The 20,720-nt window shown below is 29.0% G+C and overlaps 1 protein-coding gene and 1 long non-coding RNA gene across 2 annotated transcripts in view; one reads left to right on the top strand and one right to left on the bottom strand.

The window, feature by feature from the left end:
- LOC107446027 (armadillo repeat-containing protein gudu-like) overlaps nt 1–5,307 on the top strand; it is a 29,461-nt gene extending 24,154 nt beyond the window's left edge. The window contains exons 7-10 of the mRNA XM_016060561.4: nt 29–143; nt 222–410; nt 3,296–3,517; nt 4,858–5,307. Of these exons, the coding sequence (XP_015916047.3) occupies nt 29–143; nt 222–410; nt 3,296–3,517; nt 4,858–4,980 (649 nt within the window). The 3' untranslated portion in view covers nt 4,981–5,307. The remainder of the gene's footprint in view (nt 1–28; nt 144–221; nt 411–3,295; nt 3,518–4,857) is intronic.
- Nucleotides 5,308–7,884: 2,577 nt separating this feature from the next.
- Nucleotides 7,885–20,116, bottom strand: LOC107446035 (uncharacterized). The gene is made up of 2 exons (XR_001584344.4): nt 19,978–20,116; nt 7,885–9,912 (listed from the first exon to the last, which is right to left on the bottom strand). It is a non-coding gene; the product is annotated as an uncharacterized LOC107446035 (long non-coding RNA).
- Nucleotides 20,117–20,720: the final 604 nt, after the last annotated feature.

Genomic DNA, 20,720 nt, shown 5'->3' with positions numbered 1-20,720 from the left:
AATTTCAATTTTTTTTTATTTATTTCAGTCAATATTTACAATTAGACGCAATTCAGTTGATTTGGTCTTGTTTGAAGAATGTTGATTTTCAAGTGCAATCATGTGCTGCATCAGCTTTATGTACAATTTTGAAAAACATGCAAGTATGTTTTTAAACTTATTATATTTTACTTTATTTTTTTAAAGAAATTTTAATAATTTATTTTTTATTTTTATGAAAGCGTGCCAATTTAGAGATGAAAAATTCTCTTGATGGAATTGAATGCATTATCGATCTCCTGAAATCCAAACGCAAAGAACTGTTAACTCCGGCATGTACTCTGATTCACAACCTTGCAAAGGATAAAAATGCTTTATCTGTTTTAGTGGAATTCAATGTTGCATTTCATCTCATGAGATTAATGAAAATCGTAAGTATTTAATTAGGCATCACGAAATTCAAGCACATTTGAATTTAACGTAACGAAATTTGCGAAAAAAAAAGATGATTGACAGAATCAGGGAACTACACAAAAGAAAACGTGTTTTCATTGATGATTTCATTTGATGGAATTGAAAAAAGCGTTTTCAATACCATCAAAATTCTCTTGATGGAATTAAATGTATTATCGATATCCTGAAGTCCAAAAGCAAGGAACTGTTAAACTCCAGCATGTACTCTAATTCACAACCTTGCAAAAGATAAAAGCATGTCTTCGGATCATGAATGTTTCCCAGACCGTCGCCAATAGCCTATTGTGCAGCTCTAGTGCGACGTAAATTAACAACAACAACAAAAGATAAAAATGCCTTATCTGTTTTAGTGGAATTCAAATTTGCATCTCATCTCATTAGATTAATGAAAATCGTAAGTATTTAATTAGGTATCACGAAATTCACGCATCATTTGAATTATAAGCTACTAAATTTGCGAAAAAAAGATAGTTGACAGATCAGGGTTATTAAATATGGAGCACTACTCAAAAGAAAAACGCGTTTTTATTGATGAGCAATATTTTTTGCTATGTTTTGACATTCTCTAACAGGATAAGTTACCGTTTTGGTTTGCAGAATCTTGGTTATGCAATTTAACGCCGAGGGAATAAACTTAAAAAGTCCTCAAACACCAGCACAATGAATAAGAAAATTAAGCGCTGTGCATCGAAATTCATCCGAAAAACAGCCATTGAAAATTTCAACAAAAATGAGTATGTGCTAGAAAAGCATTTTATTCCGTACGTAAACAATATTCCATATTGTAAGGTGATAAAAATAATAAAAGAAAGATGTAATCTAACGTTAAAATTCACAAATCACACATTTCAAAAGTTAAAACTGCATGCCATCTTCAGAGTAAAGTAACAGAATGAAAAAATTTTGCATCTTACAATCCAAGCATTGAATCATTCGTTTATTTCCTTGGGCACTTCTAATATTGTGGCAAGCAGAGGCGTCTGCATGCCCGAGTAAAAGTAGTAATTGCATCTTACTACCCAATTATTAAATCAATTGTTATTCGTTTTTTCCTTACGCATTTCTAAATACTGTGGCAAGCAGAGGCGCCTGGATGCCTGAGTAAATGCAGGGCTAAAGAGAATAAAAGGGCTGGTTCACTCCTTTGAAGTATCTCTTGCCGCGCCGATCCTCCGACGTCACTCTAGTGACGTCACTTTGGCGCAAAGCTCGCACTTTTACTTCAAGAACGGAGCGTTTGGCCTTACCAGCTCTAACTAATATTGGATCATTTCTTTTTGCGAGATATTCTAAGACATTTGTTAGTTTCTATAATGACTTTCCTCAGTTTTTGCAGTGAATTTACAAGAATTTAAAACTATTATCGAAATGCCAGTTTGCGCGATTGCAACTTGCAAAAATTCTGATACAAAAACAAAAGGAAAAAGTATAATTTTTCGCATGTTCCCTAAAGTAAATGAACAACTATGTAAAGAATGGATTCCGAAATGACACAGTTAATATAAAACAGCAATGCGTTTATTCTGTCGTAAAGAACTTTTATAAAAATTCATTATCTAAATAGAAACCGCCTCGTTACTTCATAAAGAAAGGCTGGTGAAAAGAATTAAAAAATGGATAAAGTCAAAGAAAATTAAAATGTAAATAAAAAGTATAAATAAAATATATAGTATATAGTTGAAATTCTCCTAATTTCATAACATATTTTTTAATGTAGTTATTCTAAATATTTATGATTTTTTTTAAAAATTATATTCTCTTCAATTTAAATATCTATAAATTATATCATCGTAAATTTAAATGTCTATAAACAATTGTAAAATTTCTAATGTCATTATGAACGTAAATTATTATTTTGTTTCTGTAATTAGCGTTTAAGGTCGATGTTTCCTAATGATTAAGTAAGAACAAATTGCTATTAACGACATATTTTAAAATCAGGGATTCTAAATTTAACTTAACTTATCGTTATAAAAGAATATGTAGATAAAAAAAGTGTCGATATATGCCTTCATTTTTCTTAATAGTTAAAGTTAAAACTGAACTTTTTAACATAAAGTATTTATCGTGTCATTTTCACCAACTAGCAAAACATTTTTATAAGTTTAAAATGGTATTTTTTTTAATATAATAACCAAGAAAGTTTTTTTTAAACTATGTTTATGAACGGAAATAATGTGTTAATTACGTAAAGTTTTAAGGCTAATAACCAGAAAAAGTATAACTTATTTTTACAAAGAGAAAGATGCAAAGTTATCATATCTCTGCTTGCGATCTCCGAGATCTGTGGACACAGTGACGTCATGAGGAGGGAAATCGTAGCTTCAGTTCTAAGAGCGGAGTGAACTAGCCCTTCTATTCTCTTTAGCCCTGGAGTAAATGTAGTGAATTGCATCTTACTATCCAATCATTAAATCAAATGTTATTCGTTTTTTCTTCTTACGGTCTAATGGGTTTTCTCTTCTACGCTTTTTCTAAATACTGTGGCGAGCAGAGATGTCGGGATGATCTCTTAAAAGAAGAGTAAAATTTTTAGAAAAAAGACATACGAATTTAATAAAAAATTTTAAAAAACGGGAAAAATAGGTTTTCATAAAAATTCATATTCTGAAATAATTTTATGGTTTAAAAATACATATTTCGAGCAAAACATTTTTAATTAATTTTGAAACGTGAGTAATTGTTAAATATTTTTTACCTATATCTTCTTTATTGAAAAATATATTTTATTTCTCATTTTTTTTCATTAAATATTTTTATTTAAGCTATTTTAATGTTAAAAAAACTTAGTTTCAAAATAAAAATTCAGTTTCCTTATTTATCACTTATTTTCTATTTTTAGAAAGACAAGAAACTTCTTCAACAACTGTGCTTAGCTGTAGCATCCTGTTGTTCCTTTAAAAAAGGGTGTGAAAAGTTTGCTAAATGTGGTATAACAAATCCTCTTTTAAAGCATCTCAGAGCTAAGAACAAACTTCTACGAATAACAGCTGCCTTGGCTTTGTCGAGAATTGCTACATTACCAAATTGGTGTTCTATTTCATCAAAAAATAAAATTCTTCCGGTAAAAGCTTTACTTACAAATTTTTAGTAATTTTATTTATCTATTTATTCATACCTTTTATTTATAAGAAAAAGTTCTGGGTGTATACTAAGAGTATTGTAATCACGACCCTTAGAAATTTTTTCGAAGCTTTTTCGACATGGACAATAAAAAAAGTCACAGTTTAAATGCCTTGCACTTGAGTCAAAGCTGTAATTTTAAATTATACACATGATCTTGCCATGGAGAATGAATTGGCTCAGGGAATAGAGCGTTCGCCTTCCAAGGATGTGAATCGGGTTCGAATCCAGTGATGGCAGGTCGATATGAATTCACATCCGACTTGCACCGACCACAGTGCTGACATAAAATATCCTCAGTGATAGACGTATCATGAGTTAGAGTCCCCGTGCCTCCATGCTAGTCTTGGAAGTTTTTTTTTGGTTTTCCTCTCCATGTAACTCAAATGCCGATTAGTTCCATCAAAAAGTTCCCCATGAAGGCAAATTTCTCCCATTACTTGATCCAGGAGCTCCCTTGTCTTTTGGATTGGGTTCAAATTTACAAAATTGAACATTAGTAGTCGTAAACCCAAAAAATTGGGTCGGCTATAAAATTAAAAAAAATAGTAAATCGTCCTACATTGATGACCTTTTTCCCCTCCCTTAAATATTTATTTGTGAACCTAAATAAACACACTTTTTGACTTTATATTTGACAAGGGCTATTAAAATATACATTAATAGCGATGTTTACAGATCATTCGGTATATGGGTTTAGGGTTGAAACCTCTGCCTGAGAATAGGCATGTAATATAGGTTTTCGTGTTTTTTCTCTCCATGTAGCGCAAAAGTAGGTTAATTTCATCAGAAAGTCCTCCACGAAGGCGATTTTTCCCAATACTTGATCCAGGTATTCCCTTGTCTTCTGGATTAGGTTCAAAGTTACAAGGCTACGACGTTGAACATTTGTAGTTGTAAAACCACGAAAAAAATCGGGTCGGCTGTTCAACGACGGTTTTAAAATAAAATAAAATTTAACTATGACGTTAGATATCTTTCTAGTCATATTGTTAAGACGGAAAGTTATATGATTCAATGCATGTATCAGTATTAAAACTTAAAGAAAACTTTTTTATAGAATATAAGACTATTCATTATTTAATTTATTTTCTATTTCAAAAACTTTAAGTGTGCGGACTGCCGTCTGTTTTCTGATGCTTAACTTAAATATACAATTTAAAAAGGTTTTTTAAGAAAAAAGGAAAAAAAACCTACTGTCAACTCGAACTTATTTATTGCCATTATTAGAAAAAATTACTGTGAATTGAATTTGGGTTAATATTTATTTATTTTTCATAGATTCTTACTGACATGATATTAGACATGAGATATGAAGATGGAAATAAATCAGCCGCTGTAATACTTCGGCATATTTTGTGTAACATTGAAAATGAAAAACAGATACATCCTGAAGAAAATTAAAGAATTTCAAATAAATGAAAGTACTGTGATTTTTAACAACATGAACGAAACTATTGTGAAGAATTTCAAATAAAAGAAAGTACTGTGGTTTTTAACAACATGAACGAAACTATTGTGAAGAATTTCAAATAAAAGAAAGTGTTGTGATTTTTAACAACATGAATGACACTATTGTGAAGTTTTAAGTTTTAAGAAATATATTTCTGTAATTAGATTTTTTTTAAAGTTTGTTTTTCTTTCTTGATTGTTTTTCTTTTTAATTTATTTTTCTTCTGTCTCATAGTTTTATTATGTAATGAAAGTTAAATAAATGTAAGGCTTACTTGTTCTTGCTAGATGATTATTGCATAGAATCTCCTGAATCTGTTTTTCTTCAATGTTATTGATACAACCGTTAATTTTGTTTAAACGGACTACTAAACAGCAGCCAGTGGAACAGGGCGTATAAAGGTGTAAAAAGGTCATATTCATAAAGCAAAATTTATAAAATATATTGCATATAATAAAGCAAATAATTTATCATATATGCAATCATGATACAACTTTTTTAAAATACTCAATTCTATTTTAAACAGATTTTCAAAAATTTTAAAATGAAAAACAAATGTTTCTTTATATTTTTGTGTTTCTATATAAATCTTAATTTCGGTTATTTTAAAAAAAAATCTCTTAGTTTTTTCGTTATTTGCACTGAGCATTAAAGTATAACGAAAAAAAATATACCTTGAATGGAATTTTAATTATTTTTAATCCAGGAAATGCGATTTTTACAGATTTTTTCAAGATGCTAAACAACCCTTCTGTACTTTATGCTATTTGAACTACTGTAAATACTAAATCATTTACAGTCCATGGCTAAATTGTTAGACGCACTATGATATTTTATGTAAAATCTTAATTATCAGGTGATACTATACAGCTTTATGGTTTTTACACTGCTGAAACCTGTTTGCTTTTGTTTACTTTCGTGTATCAATTGGTTAATATTGTAATGCAATACGCTAAATATAAATATAAATTGGAAGTACATAAAAAATCTCCCGAATAAAACCCATTACATACATGTTTAAATATTAAAGTACTGTATACAAACTCGCGCAAAACATGCAATTATTAAAACGCTACAGCGTGTCGAATAATTTGGTCCAATTATTATAATATACTAGCAATATAATACCTTCTATAATAAATATTCTATTTATGTAATATAAAGTCTAATTTATCCAATCGTCGAATTTATATTGCATATCGTCTAATTTAGCCAATTTATACATGAACTAAAACAAGTGCAAACTGGTTTCAGCCACGTAAAAACCATAAAGTTATATAGTATCACCTTAATATTAAGATTTTGCATAGAATCTTTTAGTGCGTTTAATAATTTGGTCAGCGACTGGAACTGGAACTAAATTACTTTAACGGGGCACCTACATAAAAGTGCCGCCTGTTTTGTCACCTGTTCTCTACCTACGCTTCTGTTGGCTGCTATGCATCTGCCTACGACGGGGAAGTCGAGGCTATTCTAATTGCCTTAAAACAACTACAGTGTCGTACTGACCAATTTTCTAGCGCCGTCATCTTATCTGACTCTAAAGCAGCACTTCTTGATATTAACTCTCCACTGATTCCCCAATCCATCTCCATTCAGAAATGCATTGATTGTCTGAAAGACCTGACACTGAAAGGCAAGCAAATCGTCCTCCAATGGATCCCAGGACATTGCGGGATTTGGGGTAATGAAAAAACTGATTTCTTGGCCAAGAAAGGAACAACTATTGCCCAAGCATCTCGTTGCTCCATCTCTCTGCACTCATTTAAATTGCTGGTCCGAAACCAATTCCGGAACATGCTCTCAGAGAATTTCCGTACAAGCAATATACACAAAACCTGGTTCAACCATATTTTAACTATCCCAAATCAGCCCAGGTTTACGGCAGTCGCTCTCTTTAGACTTGTAACGGGCCATGACTGTCTGGCCAAACCCCTTTTTAGCATAAACATTTTTGACTCTCCTAAATGCAAGCTCTGTCGCCTTGGGGAGGACATGGACTTGCCCCATATTTCCGTCTGTCCTGCGCTCATCTCCACTACTGTGTGTGGACGCTACTGGGAAGCTAGAGCCCGTATGGGCTAAGCATGTCACTATGCATTCAATTTTATTTATCTCTTTTTGCCTTGTTTTTCTTGTTGTTTTATCCTTTTTGTTCTTTTTATTTGGCCTGCCATTGGAAAAAAAAACAAACATAAAAGTGCTTATCCCCGGTAGAAAAATTGTTATAACGCTATTGAATTGTATGATGAGAAAATAATTTTTTACTAGCTTGCTTTCAGTAAAATTTAAATATCCATCAATACCAAGATTTTTTTTAACCGCTGTAGAATATATATTTTGCTGTTTATTTCTTTAAACCAAGAATCCCTGACCAAGCGGTTTCGCCCGCCAAACGCTATGGAAAGCGTTGAGGTAGCGGATTTGAATCTCGCTGTCACCCTGGATATATCTTTGTGATGTCCTTCTCTTGAATTATGCTATCTGTCCTTCTATTTGAATTATAATCCTAAATTGAGCACACAAGCCTGCAAATGTATGTAAAATTCAATCCAATCCAATTTAAACGAAGAAAAATTAAATAGTGATGAATAGTTTATAGTTTCGAATAGCATGAGTTTATTTTACTTCTCTGAAAATCAAAATCATGTAAAACTACCATTTTTTTTAATATTTTCCAAGTCCTAATCAAATATGATATGCTATTCCACACCCAACTCCATACCGTATGGTAAATAAATAAAAAATAATATAATTAGAAATATGTGGCTTCGATCAAAATCATTTGCGTCAACTCAGGAATGCACTACCTATACACCATTAACTACAATCAGAAAGTCAAGAAGTACTAACAGTTTTTTAGATAAAAATTATTTTATTTTATATTACATCTATTATACACCTTAATTATCATATAAAGTGAATAATTTCTAAAAATATGCAATCAGTGTAATATTTAAAATGCAACAATGTCATGATTCTTTTAATTTGTCTAAAATATAAGAATTATAAGATTCTTTTAATTTGTCTAAATTATAAGATTCTTATGATTTATATCAATGTCTTTCGTCTGCTTTAGAAATAGTGGAATTAAGTTCTGAAATATTACTGAGAGCACTGAGAATAAAATTTTTCAATTTCATGCGATTTTTTTTAACATATCTTTGATATTTTCGCATCTCTGATTTAAAATCTGCGATCAGTTTATCTTTATAAGCTGCAGTTTTTATAAAATTTGGCAATATAGTCGGAACCAGGATTCTTTTAAAATTCATTCGAGAATTACTACCTTTCTCTGGTAAGTAAGAATACATTTCGATTAGTTACAGTCATATGATTTTTAAAGTTATATGATATGAGTCTTAAGTGTTATTTTTAAAGAAGCAGACATGTGCATAGATATGTATATAAAATTATATGTTCTTTATAAACTTATTTATAAACTTTATTATCTATCATATTTATAGTTGTATGAAACATTTTTAAATGCAAATAAATAACAAAATATTCATTATGGACTTTAAACAAAATTAACAAATACAAATAAAAACTTTTTCGTAAATTTCAAATAAGAACAATAAAAAAAATGTCCCTCTCATTAATATCTCAGAATGATTTTTAAAAAAATATGCGAGACCCTTTATTTAAAAAGTCACAGAAAAAAAAAAAAAAACACGCCAGCCGCCAATGTGTATTTACGATATTGGTTACGTTAGTGGTTAGTTTTTCGTCTTAATTAATCTTTCAATCTTATAAATTATGTCAGTTTCTTATAATTATATATTTTTCCAATAAAAATACATTGTAGTAAGCACAATTGAACAAGAAAGTGGCAAGAAAATATTTATTTTCTTCATAGAATATCGAAAATGATTATTCTGGTAGCTGAAAATTCTATGCTCGTCACTGCAAACTATTTTTATTTTTTGAAACCAAATGGGGGGAAATTACTTTTCTTGTTCTAAATATCTCTAGATTTGTAACAAAGTATTAAAAAGTTAAATCAAGAGAACAATGCAAATAGCAAAAAAAAAGAAAAAATTCTGTTGAGAAACTGTTTATTTCAAACTGTTTATTTAAACAGTTTCAAACTGTTAAAAAAATTGTTTATTTCTTTAAGTATCATTGTTTAAAATTCATCTTTAACAACATAAATTTTTAAGAACTTTATATTTTGCTGAATTTTTCTATCACATTTGGCTGCGTTGAACATTTGAAGACAGTACTGTAGATTGTAAATTCCCTTTGTGGGAACTATTTGAATTTATAAAATGAAATTTGCGAACAAAGAAAAGCTTTTTGTTAATCTTTTTAATGCTTTTATGATTTTTCAGACAGTTGGAATATTATTAGTGTTGCACATAGTGTTGTTCAAAGAAACAGGTAACCTAAGATGATACATATGAATTTACAATTTAGTTACGCCAATCCAATTGAGGTAAAATAGTTCAATGAAATGAGTTCTCAAATGGAAACCATATGTTATATACTGCTAATATCACTGACACGTACATCTAAAGTGATGACGTTGGGAATTATAAAATAACTAACTAAAAATATAATAAATAAAGTTCTTTCTCGAGTCAGTTCTTTCTTGATTCAGTTCTTTCAAGGATTAAATTTGAAATTCAAAAACTCCACGCACCACTCCAAGACACCGTCTCTTTGATCACAGCAGAACTCAAATGCTCTTGGATCTCTGGTAACTTTAGTGCAGCGTTCGCAAATATTTCTTCTTTCAGAGCCAGGAGAACACAATAAAAGAAATCTTCTAGTTTCTTTTGTTGGAGCTGTTGATGCAGTTAAAATAATACAGCAAATTATTAATAGAGTGGCAACCACCTTCCATAAAAATGATATTCCTAGTCGACGCATTTTAAAATCTGAAAAAAAGCAAAATAAATTAGATTAAGATACATTTCAAAAGTTGCAAAATACAATATACAAACTGAACGTCAAAATATACCAATTCTTAAAAAATTCTAAAATATGTAACTTTAAGTGATAAAAATTCAGACCTTGAAAGAGCTCTATTGAATAGTTTCTAATAATTATTGCTTCAAGAAATCAAGTATTTTTAAATTCTCATTTCTAGAAAACTCTTTAAACAATTTGGTTCAAAATTTTTATTTTGACATTTTAATTTATCTCACACAAAATGTTAACTTTTATTAAATCAAGTATTGACAAAATTATAAATTTGTGTTAAAAATTATTTTTGCGTGGAATTATCTTTGGAAAAACGAGCTTTGTATTTGTAAGCTGAAATTATTTGATTCGCTTAAATATTTACAGATACAGTGAAATACGCAAAAAATAAAATCAACGTGGAAGTATTAAAGTAGAAATTTGAATGAATCTTGTTAATCTTTCTTAATAATAGCTATCAAATTAAAATTTCAGATTCTCCATCTGCATATATTTACTAACAAAATATTTTTCACAAAAAAATTTTTAAAAAATATTTTTTAGCAAAATATTTAAAAATAAATTATATCAGAGATGGCAGCTACTCCCGATTTGAATATTTTAAAAAACGGCAGAGAACTAAAACTGTCAGATTTTTGGTTAATTTTGTCAACTTTTTAAAAGACTCAACGCGTCTCAACTGTAACAAAGTGACGTATCGCGTAAACCTTCGAATTATTTAGAAGCAGTGATGAGTAAAAACCCTATGAATCGAATTTTTAAAATAAGAATCATACATTAAAAGACTCGAAAATACGCCCCTCGAAACAATTAAAGGATATTGAGGTTGTGGACTCATCATGCACCGGGAGATTTGTTTGAATGATTGATACATTATCGACAGACGTAGTAGGCTATATGAAATAAAAATAACATTTGTTTGTCAGAAAAAAATGCGTTTTATTGAGCATTTGGATGCAATGAAGCATTAGAGAAAAACAAATATACCGTTATTTTATCGAAGATTACGATATCCTTTAATTGTTTTTAGTGGTGTATTTCTCCGGCTGTCCAGAGAAAGTTGGCATCTCTGTTAGATTAATATTATTGCACATTGATTTCAAATGTGCTATCAGTTTATTTCTACAAGCTTCAGATTTTATGCAATTCAATATTATAGTCTGAACCAGAATTTTTTTTAAATGAACTTGGGTGACTACTAAAAGTCCCCACTTTTCTGGAACGTAGAGTGTGGTTGAAAAAATACATTTTAGTTTGTGAGGCGATAACTTAAAGTCCTACGAAGTGCCATTTTCAAAGAAGCAAACAAGTGTGCTTATAAGAACAATATGTATCTATAAAACAGTGCACATATATGAGCCTATATATTCCTTATAAAGTTGTACAGTCAGCAAAAATAAATAAATAAATAGAAAATGAATCACCCTTATAATTTCTGAACGGTTGGACGGATTTTCATTCTGTAAAGTGTCATAGCAATACCTCAAAGAAATCTCTTAAAACTTTTATGTAACAGTAAACTATAAGTGTGGTGGAATATGCTTAGTTTGATTAAAAAATGCCCATAATTTTTGTCTAAAGAAGCATATAATTTTTTATTGCATTCGATTCAATGTGCAAAAATAACCTCCGAAACCATATTTCATAATATTTTGACTATTAAGAGGCTTAAAAAAAGAGAATATTCGGTGTAAAAAATGGAATGTCACCAATACTTGGCATCGGTAGAAACAGATTTAGATAAAACATCGCTTGGGAATCGTGCTGCCTTTAACACGTTGAATGCTATGGGGGTCACCGGGGACCGGCACTGAGTTTGTTCGCAGCGCCACGCGGGTCACCGGTGACTGGTGAAGCCAAGATTATTAGAAACACATAATTCGAGTAAATTTTTAATATTTTTATATTATTATTGTTACTAAAATGGTTTGAAGAAATTAATTCAATATAGAAAACGCAAAAATAGTTTAATTTATATACACAGAGATGCCAACTTGCTCCTGACAGCGAATAAATATTTTCAAGTGGTAGTTAATTAATTGTAATTCTTGGTTTATTAAATTCAATTTAGTAGATTTTTATCCACCAATATTTCTAAACAATTCATTGGCTTATATAATTCACCACTTTTTTCAGATATGCCATGCTAAATCTTTTCAAAAACTAGCAAAATCTGTCTAATATTTTCAAATTTAGTTTGTAGTTATTTACCGTTTGGCCAGACGGGCAAGCCATTTAAAATTAACGTGGCTTTCAACGTATTAAGTAATTCATTGCATAGTCTTACTATTTCGTACAATGAAGTAAATGTGCAAATTTAAAAAATAAATAAAAATAGGTAGTAAGATTTTTAAAATTATTCATTGTGTGAACTTTTCAACCCACAGGGATGAGAAAATCTGACCCCAAATTAATAACATAAATGAAAAGTGGTAGTATGATTTGTCAGGTAATCCATTGAGTTAAACTATCGATCCCTGCCGTAAAGTAAATCTGAACCCAGATTATGATATAAAGAAAAAGTGATAGGAACATTTTTTTCCAAATATAAAAACTTGAAGAAAATATTTAACAACTTTTTTTTCTTTCTGGCTTTATGCTTTCAAATTGGTGGAACGATTTTGCTTAACAATTAACATAACATTTTATTCCCGAGATATTTCTTTTCTTGTATATATTCATTTAAATTGTATAAATTTTAAAAAAAATACTATTTTTATACAAAGAAAAAAAAGTAGTTGCCAGTTTTTGCCTTCGCTCACGGAAGAAATTTTTTTGTTGTATTTAATGTACTAAAATTCATCATTGAGTCAAAAATTTGTTTATTTTTGCCATCATTTATCAACATAAATGCATAATTATCAGATTATTTAAATGTTTTATTAATTTATATACTCTGAATGTTTAAATCCTTTCAAATCATATTAATTAACAAAAGTGACAGTTGACAGCTAAGTATAAAAAATAAGAACTTGCCATTGTTATAGAATATTCTTCGATATTTCATTGGCATTTTATCTATAACACTAAAACAAAATGACTGATTGCGAATTAACAAGAATGTTACGGTAAAAAATACAACTGCTCCACCTTTTAACAGTTTTTCTTTGATCAATGTTTTGAAAACGTAATCCTTTAAAATTTAAAAGCTAAAAGCATTTTATCTGAAATTTAAAGCGATATTGCGAAGAAAAAAAAACTTTTAATAAATCTGTTACTAGATTACTAATAAAAGCGGTTGGAAGTAAAATCTTAAAATAAAATCCATCATTTCAAGACAGGAAAAACTATTAAATTAAAAAAGGATGATACATTCAAAATTTCTAGGTTTTAATAAGATGTTCCAATTCCTATTTGAACTCTTAGTTTCTTCATTTTTTATTATTTTAAGTATTTCATTTATTGTGGTAAAATTTTGTGACAGTGCAAAATAAATTTGTTATATTTAATATTCAAAATTTGAATAAGAATTCAAAAGTAAATATTTATAAATATTAGATTATTTCGTTACTAAATGTGATATCTATGCATCCATTTACTAATTATTGACTGTTTTATCACATGCCAGAATTTTTAAGTATCTAAAAAAACTGATATCATTTTAATTATATCTGACTATATTTAACCCTATGAACCTCATAAAAAACGACTGTAAAGCTATAGTTATGAAATGGATCTTTTTTTTTTCGTTGACTGAACAATCAGACAAAAAAAAAAAAATAAACTAAACAAAATGTACCATTACTTAGACAAACTCTTTTCAAAACAAAACAACTTTCAGGCCTGAAATCCCTTCCACCCAAATTAAATAAGACCAAGTACTTGTATTAGGGAATAAAACTCGTTTTGGGTACATGCATTGGGCATCCTTAGCGTTATTAGAAGGCAATTTTAAATTCAAAAGCATGAAAAATGAACTTGAGATGAAGCATAGATATAAAAACCACCCAATTTAAAAAATTTATATTATAATCTCAATCAAAAGCATCAAGTTCAAGGGCAAAACCTATTGAAAATATTATCAGATTTAAAGTTTAATATGAAAAGCTTCATTCCATTATTTGCCTCAACTACTGTCAATCAATAATTTTGATGATACTCAAAACAAAATTTTCAAGGTTCTTTAAAATATTTGGTTGACATGAGGCGTGGTTAAAGATAACTTAAAATCTGTGATTATCATGATTTTTTTTTTCAAAGTAATGCGCCGAACTTAATAATACGCATAAGATTCTTATTTTAGTTTTATAAATGCATCGCAAAAATGTAAACAAATATTAGTTCTTTTTGAAATTTTTCCACTTGAATTTATCACGAAGCATTAACTTAGAAGCTTTTTCACCCATTTCCTGCTGATTCGCAATGTTTTGCTATGATGTGAAAAAATTTTTTTTATGGAAAAGGTTGCAAGGCAGTTGTGTTGAAACTAATCAGATATTTTACAGGGTTAGCTATAATACTAGTTTTAAACAGTTGCAGGGAAAAGATTTCATATCAAACTTTTATTTTTATTATTTTTTAATGTACTGTGGCTGCCCAGAATGTCTTGTTTCTGAAAAATAAATGTGTGATAAGACAAAATTTTAAAATCTGACCTTTTTCATTATACTGCCATTTTGAATAAAAGCTCTTGTACTCTTTCGGGTGACACTAAATGTAAAGTTATTATTTCTATTCCAAAATTGTGCCCGTTTCTATGTTCTGTATTATGTTTGTGTGTGCTCTGTGTTATGTATTATTAATTTGTTGTTTTTGTTACCAAATTATATTTACAAAACTTTCAAATATAATTGTGCTTAGTTTAATAAATTGTCAAAATTTTTATTGACAACTGAAACAACGCTATCGAATTTTCTATACATATAATGAAACAGAATTTTTATTTCTAACCAATGATGATGTTAATTACATGAATGCATTACGATTAAAATTAGATAATTTTGTTGTTTTAGTTAATTTTTATTTATTTATAAATCTATCTTTCTTTAAATACAATGCAATTTTTTGTCACACTTCCAAAAGGGTTAAATGCATGCATATCATAAATGCATTTCTCCAAAAAAACGTCCCTCGCCTTCAATTCAGTTAACTACCTTTAATGAACAAATTCACCAAGTTCCCTCAAAATTCTTGGTATTTACTACACATCAAGTATTTCTTTCCTCTGCCATTTTCAGAACCTAAGAAAATGTGTTTAAAAAATTAACGCACTTCGCTTCACTGCATCTCTAACACCCAATGGGGTTCCGAACTTATCCCCTCATTTAGATTGTAAACGCTTCAATCAGAAGTACATTAGAGTATGGCAGCCCAATCCTCTGCTCCGTGTCAAAATAACATCTCCATCTCCGAGCAATTCAAACAATCTATAACGCAGGCCTTTGAGCAGCAACAGAACTCCCATGTTGGACTCTCATCCCCTATTCTCCACAAAGAAGCTGGAACTGCTTCGCAAATACTCCTTTCAGCAGCAAATTTCCTGGTCCCTTGGCTCTCACTCCCCAATGATTCATCTTTTGTATAAATACCATTTTACCAGTTTTTTTTCTCTTTTTTTTCTTTCTAAATCCCACCTTTTTCTCATGTTTCAGGGCATCGTCAATCGATAAGAAAATACAACATCATTCATTTCCATATTCCGTCTTTTTTTTTTTTTTTTTACAGACCTTCCGAACCTCTGCTTCTATGTACATGACCTCCAATATCAAACTACGAAAAATCTCAACGAAATCCTCTTGCTTTATCATGAAACTCTTCACAACCTCTGGAAAGATTTTTAATAATTTATTTATTATACTTAATCTTTTGTCTTTTTGTAGTCTTAAATCGATATCTTCTACTGTATCTAAAATATTAATTTTTACACTGTTAAAATTATGTACTCTAAAATTATTCAATTCTAAGTTATTGATAATTTTATTACTGTTTATATCTAAACGATGCTGATTTATTCTAATATTAAGCGAGTTACTGCTTTGTTCAACATAATACAAAAACCACAGGTTAACATATTAATAAAATTTTTAATTTCGCAAACAGATTTCGCACTATCGTTATTTTGAATTATGTTTTTTGTCCATATTAAGGTAAATTTTACATCTTTTATCACCACACGCTTTAAAATTCTGGAATTGAATGCAATTTAAAAAATCTTTTGTTTTCAGAGCAACAGGCTGTCGATTCAAAGGTCCCCTCTGATTCGAGCTCTTCGTACCGGGTACAACATGTAGAGTAATTAAAATATTTGAAAAAAATTTTAACAGGTGGTAAAATAATACTGCTCGAACCTATAAAAATATTCTCTAAACGCAACATCCCAAACATATGAAATTATAAAAACAAATTAAAAACGAAAACAAAATATGAACTAATTAAGTTTAGTTCTTAATTTTCGTCATTTTTCTCTTTTCTTTTTTTCATTTTTGTCTTAATTATGCTATATATATATATATATATATATATATATATATATATATATATATATATATATATATATATATATATATATATATATATATATATATATATATATATATATATATATATATATATATATATATATATATATATATATATATATATATATATAGTGAGAGTGTTTAATTTTTAGCAGAAACAAAGATGCATAATGCAATAATAATTCACATAAAATATTTACGTTGAAAAATACGTTGCTTCAAGTTGAAATTTGTATTTTTAAGGAAGTCAGAGAAACAAAACCTTTGAAAGATTAGATACTTCCTTAATTATTTCAACAAAATATTACTATTCGCTTTCTTTAAAATTGTATCTGTATCTGAATTGGAACGAGAGATAAGATCTAGTTTCGTTTTGTTCTCTTGTTGCTTAAACTTAGAATACGTAATCAATAATTCATTGCTTCAACTTGCAAACGATTTTCTTAAACTAAGAAACATAATTTCATTATAATTTGAAAAACTATAACGGGGGGGGGGGCAGCCTGCGGCTCTTTGAAGGATTATTTGTCGCTCTCGATAAATGTACCTGAGTTCCCTTTTCATTTTTGTGCCATTATATTTCAAAAAATTATTATCGTTCCGTATGTGTTTCAAAATGTCTTTCAAATTACTGACAACAAATGTGAAAGACACGCAACCGAACGACGCATAACTACAATTGATACATCTCTTGAATATAATTTAAAAAATTATTTGAAGAACTGTATTACATTCAGCTTAGCCCTTGACGAATTGACAGATATCACAGATCTTCCGCAATTCACACGTTTATTAAGCACGGCAGTTTTCACACGGTTTGTTTCACCTGACTTCGTTGTTAAAGAAGAATTATTAGATTTAGTAGCACTTCTCTTGAAGCGCTACTAAAGCGGTCGATACAGCGGGTTGACTCTTGTCAACCCGCTGTATCGATATTAAAAATTCATTAGATTCCACAATGAAAAATTTTGATGTGCTTAATAAACTTGTAAGCATTACAACTGATGGAGCTCCGGCAATGCTGGGTAAAAAAATCGGTCTTATTGGGCTTTTAAGGGATGATTCTCAAATTCCACAATTCATACCGATTTACTGCATAATTCACCGAGAACATCTCGTTACAAACTATTTAAAATGTCCTGATGTTATGAAAACAGTGTTACACGCTGTAAATTACATTCGCACCAATGCAAAAAATCATCGACAATTCAAAAATTTCCTTAAAGAATTAAAGGACTAAGAACTTTTAAATGACATTAATTTCTTTTGCATCGTTAGATGGCTATCTAGCTACAATGCATTAAATCGTTTTGTAGATTTGTTTGATCCGATAACTGCATTTCTAAAAGAAAAGCAAATAACCTATTCAGAATTAGACGATGATGAGTAGTTACAGGACTTATGCTTTTAACCGATGACCGATGTCATGGAACATTTGCAAACACTGAATTTACAATTGCAGTGGGAAAGATAAAATAATATCTGACCTCTCGCAGTGTATATTCAGTTTTTAAACTAAATTACAACTTTTTCAAAAGGACATTAAAAATAAAACGTTTTGTCATTTTCCTCGAATTAAAATTTTTTTTTCCAATATTAAACAAGAAAAACTCAACGAGTATATAAAAATGCTAAAAGGAATATTGACGGAATTCCAAAATAGATTTCAAGACTTGAAATATTTTAAATCGTCTCTTAATTTTTTTCTGAATCCATTTGAAATTAGCATAATTCAAGGTGAGTTTTCCATTTCCAATATAATTATGGAAATGAATTATTGGATTTGGAATATTAAAAATGGATTAATTCCAATTAATCCATTTCCAATATTCCAAAAAGCATCTGGAGAATTAGAATTAATAGAGATGCAAGAAGATCAAGCTCTACAATTAAAATATAAGTCGACGTCGATTTCTGAATTTTGGAAATTTTTACCAGAATCGAAGTATCCTGAATTAAAAAAGGCTGCTTGTAGAATTATTTCAATATTCGGAACAACATACTTATGTGAATAATTTTATTACACTTTAAAATTTGTGAAATCCAAACACTGATCTGTATTAACTAACCAGCATCTCAAAGAATTTCTGAGAAGTAATTCTTTGAGATGCTGTCACCATCTATTCACCAAATTTTAAAGAATTATCAAGGGAAGAAAAATAAATGTGTTTAAATGTGTTGCACTTTTATTTATATGCTTTCAATAAATATAATTTCTGTAAAAAAAAAATTTTAATACCTTTTTGGCATACCTTTTAAATACGTATTTAATTGCGGCTAGTGAAAAATTTCACATTTTGAAAAATAGTTCGACTATCAAGGAGCTTAGCCACCCCTGAACTATACTTTAACTATTTTACTTTAATTTGTTTTAAGGAAACTGATGTTTTTTTTTTACTTTGATAGATAATTTTTTTCAAATTAATAAAAAGAATACTATATAATTTTAGGGTTCTTAAGCGCCAGGAAAATATTTTTAATTGATAGTAATATTAAGATAAAAAAACTGTATTTTATGGTACCAATATATATGAATCAATTTAAGTAAATGATCCAAAATTTGAGATTTTTTAATTCTAATGTGAATTATTATAAATATATTTAAAATATTGCGTAATGCTAAAACACAATATATTAAGTTATATCAAGAATTAAAAGTATTTTTTTAAAAGAAATTATCAATAAATTTTAAATACTGAATAAATAGTTCATCATTTTTAAAAATTTAAGAGAATATATCAGCATCAAAAAGTTTTAAAAATAATTCAAGCAATTTTAATGTAAATGTTGTATTTAAAACGAGATACAATCAATTAAACAGAATTGTAAATATGCCACAAGTTTTTTTTTATTAATTGCTTGTTAACATTTCACAATAAGTCCTTCAGTTTAAATTTTTTTTAAATCTACGAGAACAGCGGAAAAATTCTGGGTTCGCACTTCAAAAATGCGAGCATATAACTACAATTTTTTCGCATTTTGAGTACAATTTTATTTTTATACTTAAAGTAAAAGTAAAGTCTATGCTTATTATTTATTTCTTGGATTTATAAACTTAGTTTAAAATAATTTTGTTCAATACTGAAAATAAATAAATTAAACATATTCAGAAAAGTATGATAATTATACGATAAACTTTTAACGAACTAAAAAATATATTTCCAAACCTACCAACTTTAAATCTTTCCGAAGATGATTTTCTGCAGTTGTAGTAAAATGAAAATTGAATTACAGTAATAACCACAAAGAACTTTCTTATTTTTGTCAAAGGATTCAAAAGTAACAACGTATAATTATTATGCATTTATATAAATATTAATGCATGTAGTGATGGCCGAAATCACTCTAAATTAAATTTAGAAATTCAAGAAAAGCATAAATTTCGCTACCATTTTAAACATAAAGACAAAATTTTACACAAAATGCGTATAAGTTGACAGTTATGTATTTCTGCATATGACTGTAATTCATTTTTAATTTTACCACCACTAGGGAAAATTTTCTCCAAAAGATTAAAAGTTAGCAGGTATGCAAACAAAACTAAAAGAATATATGGCTTACCTTTGGCTGTTCTCAATTCAATTGCTCTAAATCACTAATCAAAGAGATTTAGTTTATTCTATTCAAAGGTACAGAACCGAGGAGAACAGGCGTTTTAAAGGATGGCATTGGTTCCATAGGTCCAATTATATTGCACTTGCGAACGGATTCCCCGATGGCGAAAATAATGATAACAGATTGAACTTTGAACTCTGACTTTCTGGCTCATCTTCGCTGGGGTTTTGAAATAATAATTTTTTTCTCCAATCAAATTTTAACGCCTTGTCAAAATATATAGATTTAGATATGAATCATTACTTCCAGGCCTGATATCGTTTTCTTTTTTTTTAAAAAACAATTTTTTTTGATCTGTACTGTTCCGGGTTTCCAGATCTTTCTTCCTGTTTATTCTTATCTGTTAAAGCCTTTTATTAGATTTCTGATATTAAAATATATGAAGGTGATTATTAATATCTGAATCTAAGTTCGTTTGCATATCTTTCTTCTTTTAAGAGTTATCGTTTTTAAATAATCTTATAAGTGGGTACTTAAGCTTGTAAATAACAGGTAAATATTTTCTAATTCTAGCTTCTTTTATCGAATCACGATGGCTTAATGGTTAAGGCACTGAATTGTCATTGTGACGGACTGGGATTCGGTCCCCAGTGGCAATTTGAATACCACCTACATCTAGATGGGTGGATATCAGCTTGTCTGTGAAGTAAAGGTGGTCTGTACCGACCACGTTGTCACAATCATACCGT

Source organism: Parasteatoda tepidariorum, chromosome 12 (assembly GCF_982258835.1).
Source record: "Parasteatoda tepidariorum strain Cologne lab strain chromosome 12, Ptep-v5.0, whole genome shotgun sequence".
Classification (NCBI taxonomy): domain Eukaryota; kingdom Metazoa; phylum Arthropoda; class Arachnida; order Araneae; family Theridiidae; genus Parasteatoda; species Parasteatoda tepidariorum.
Note: the sequence above shows the minus strand (reverse complement) of the source record. Positions and strands in the feature narration are given on the sequence as shown.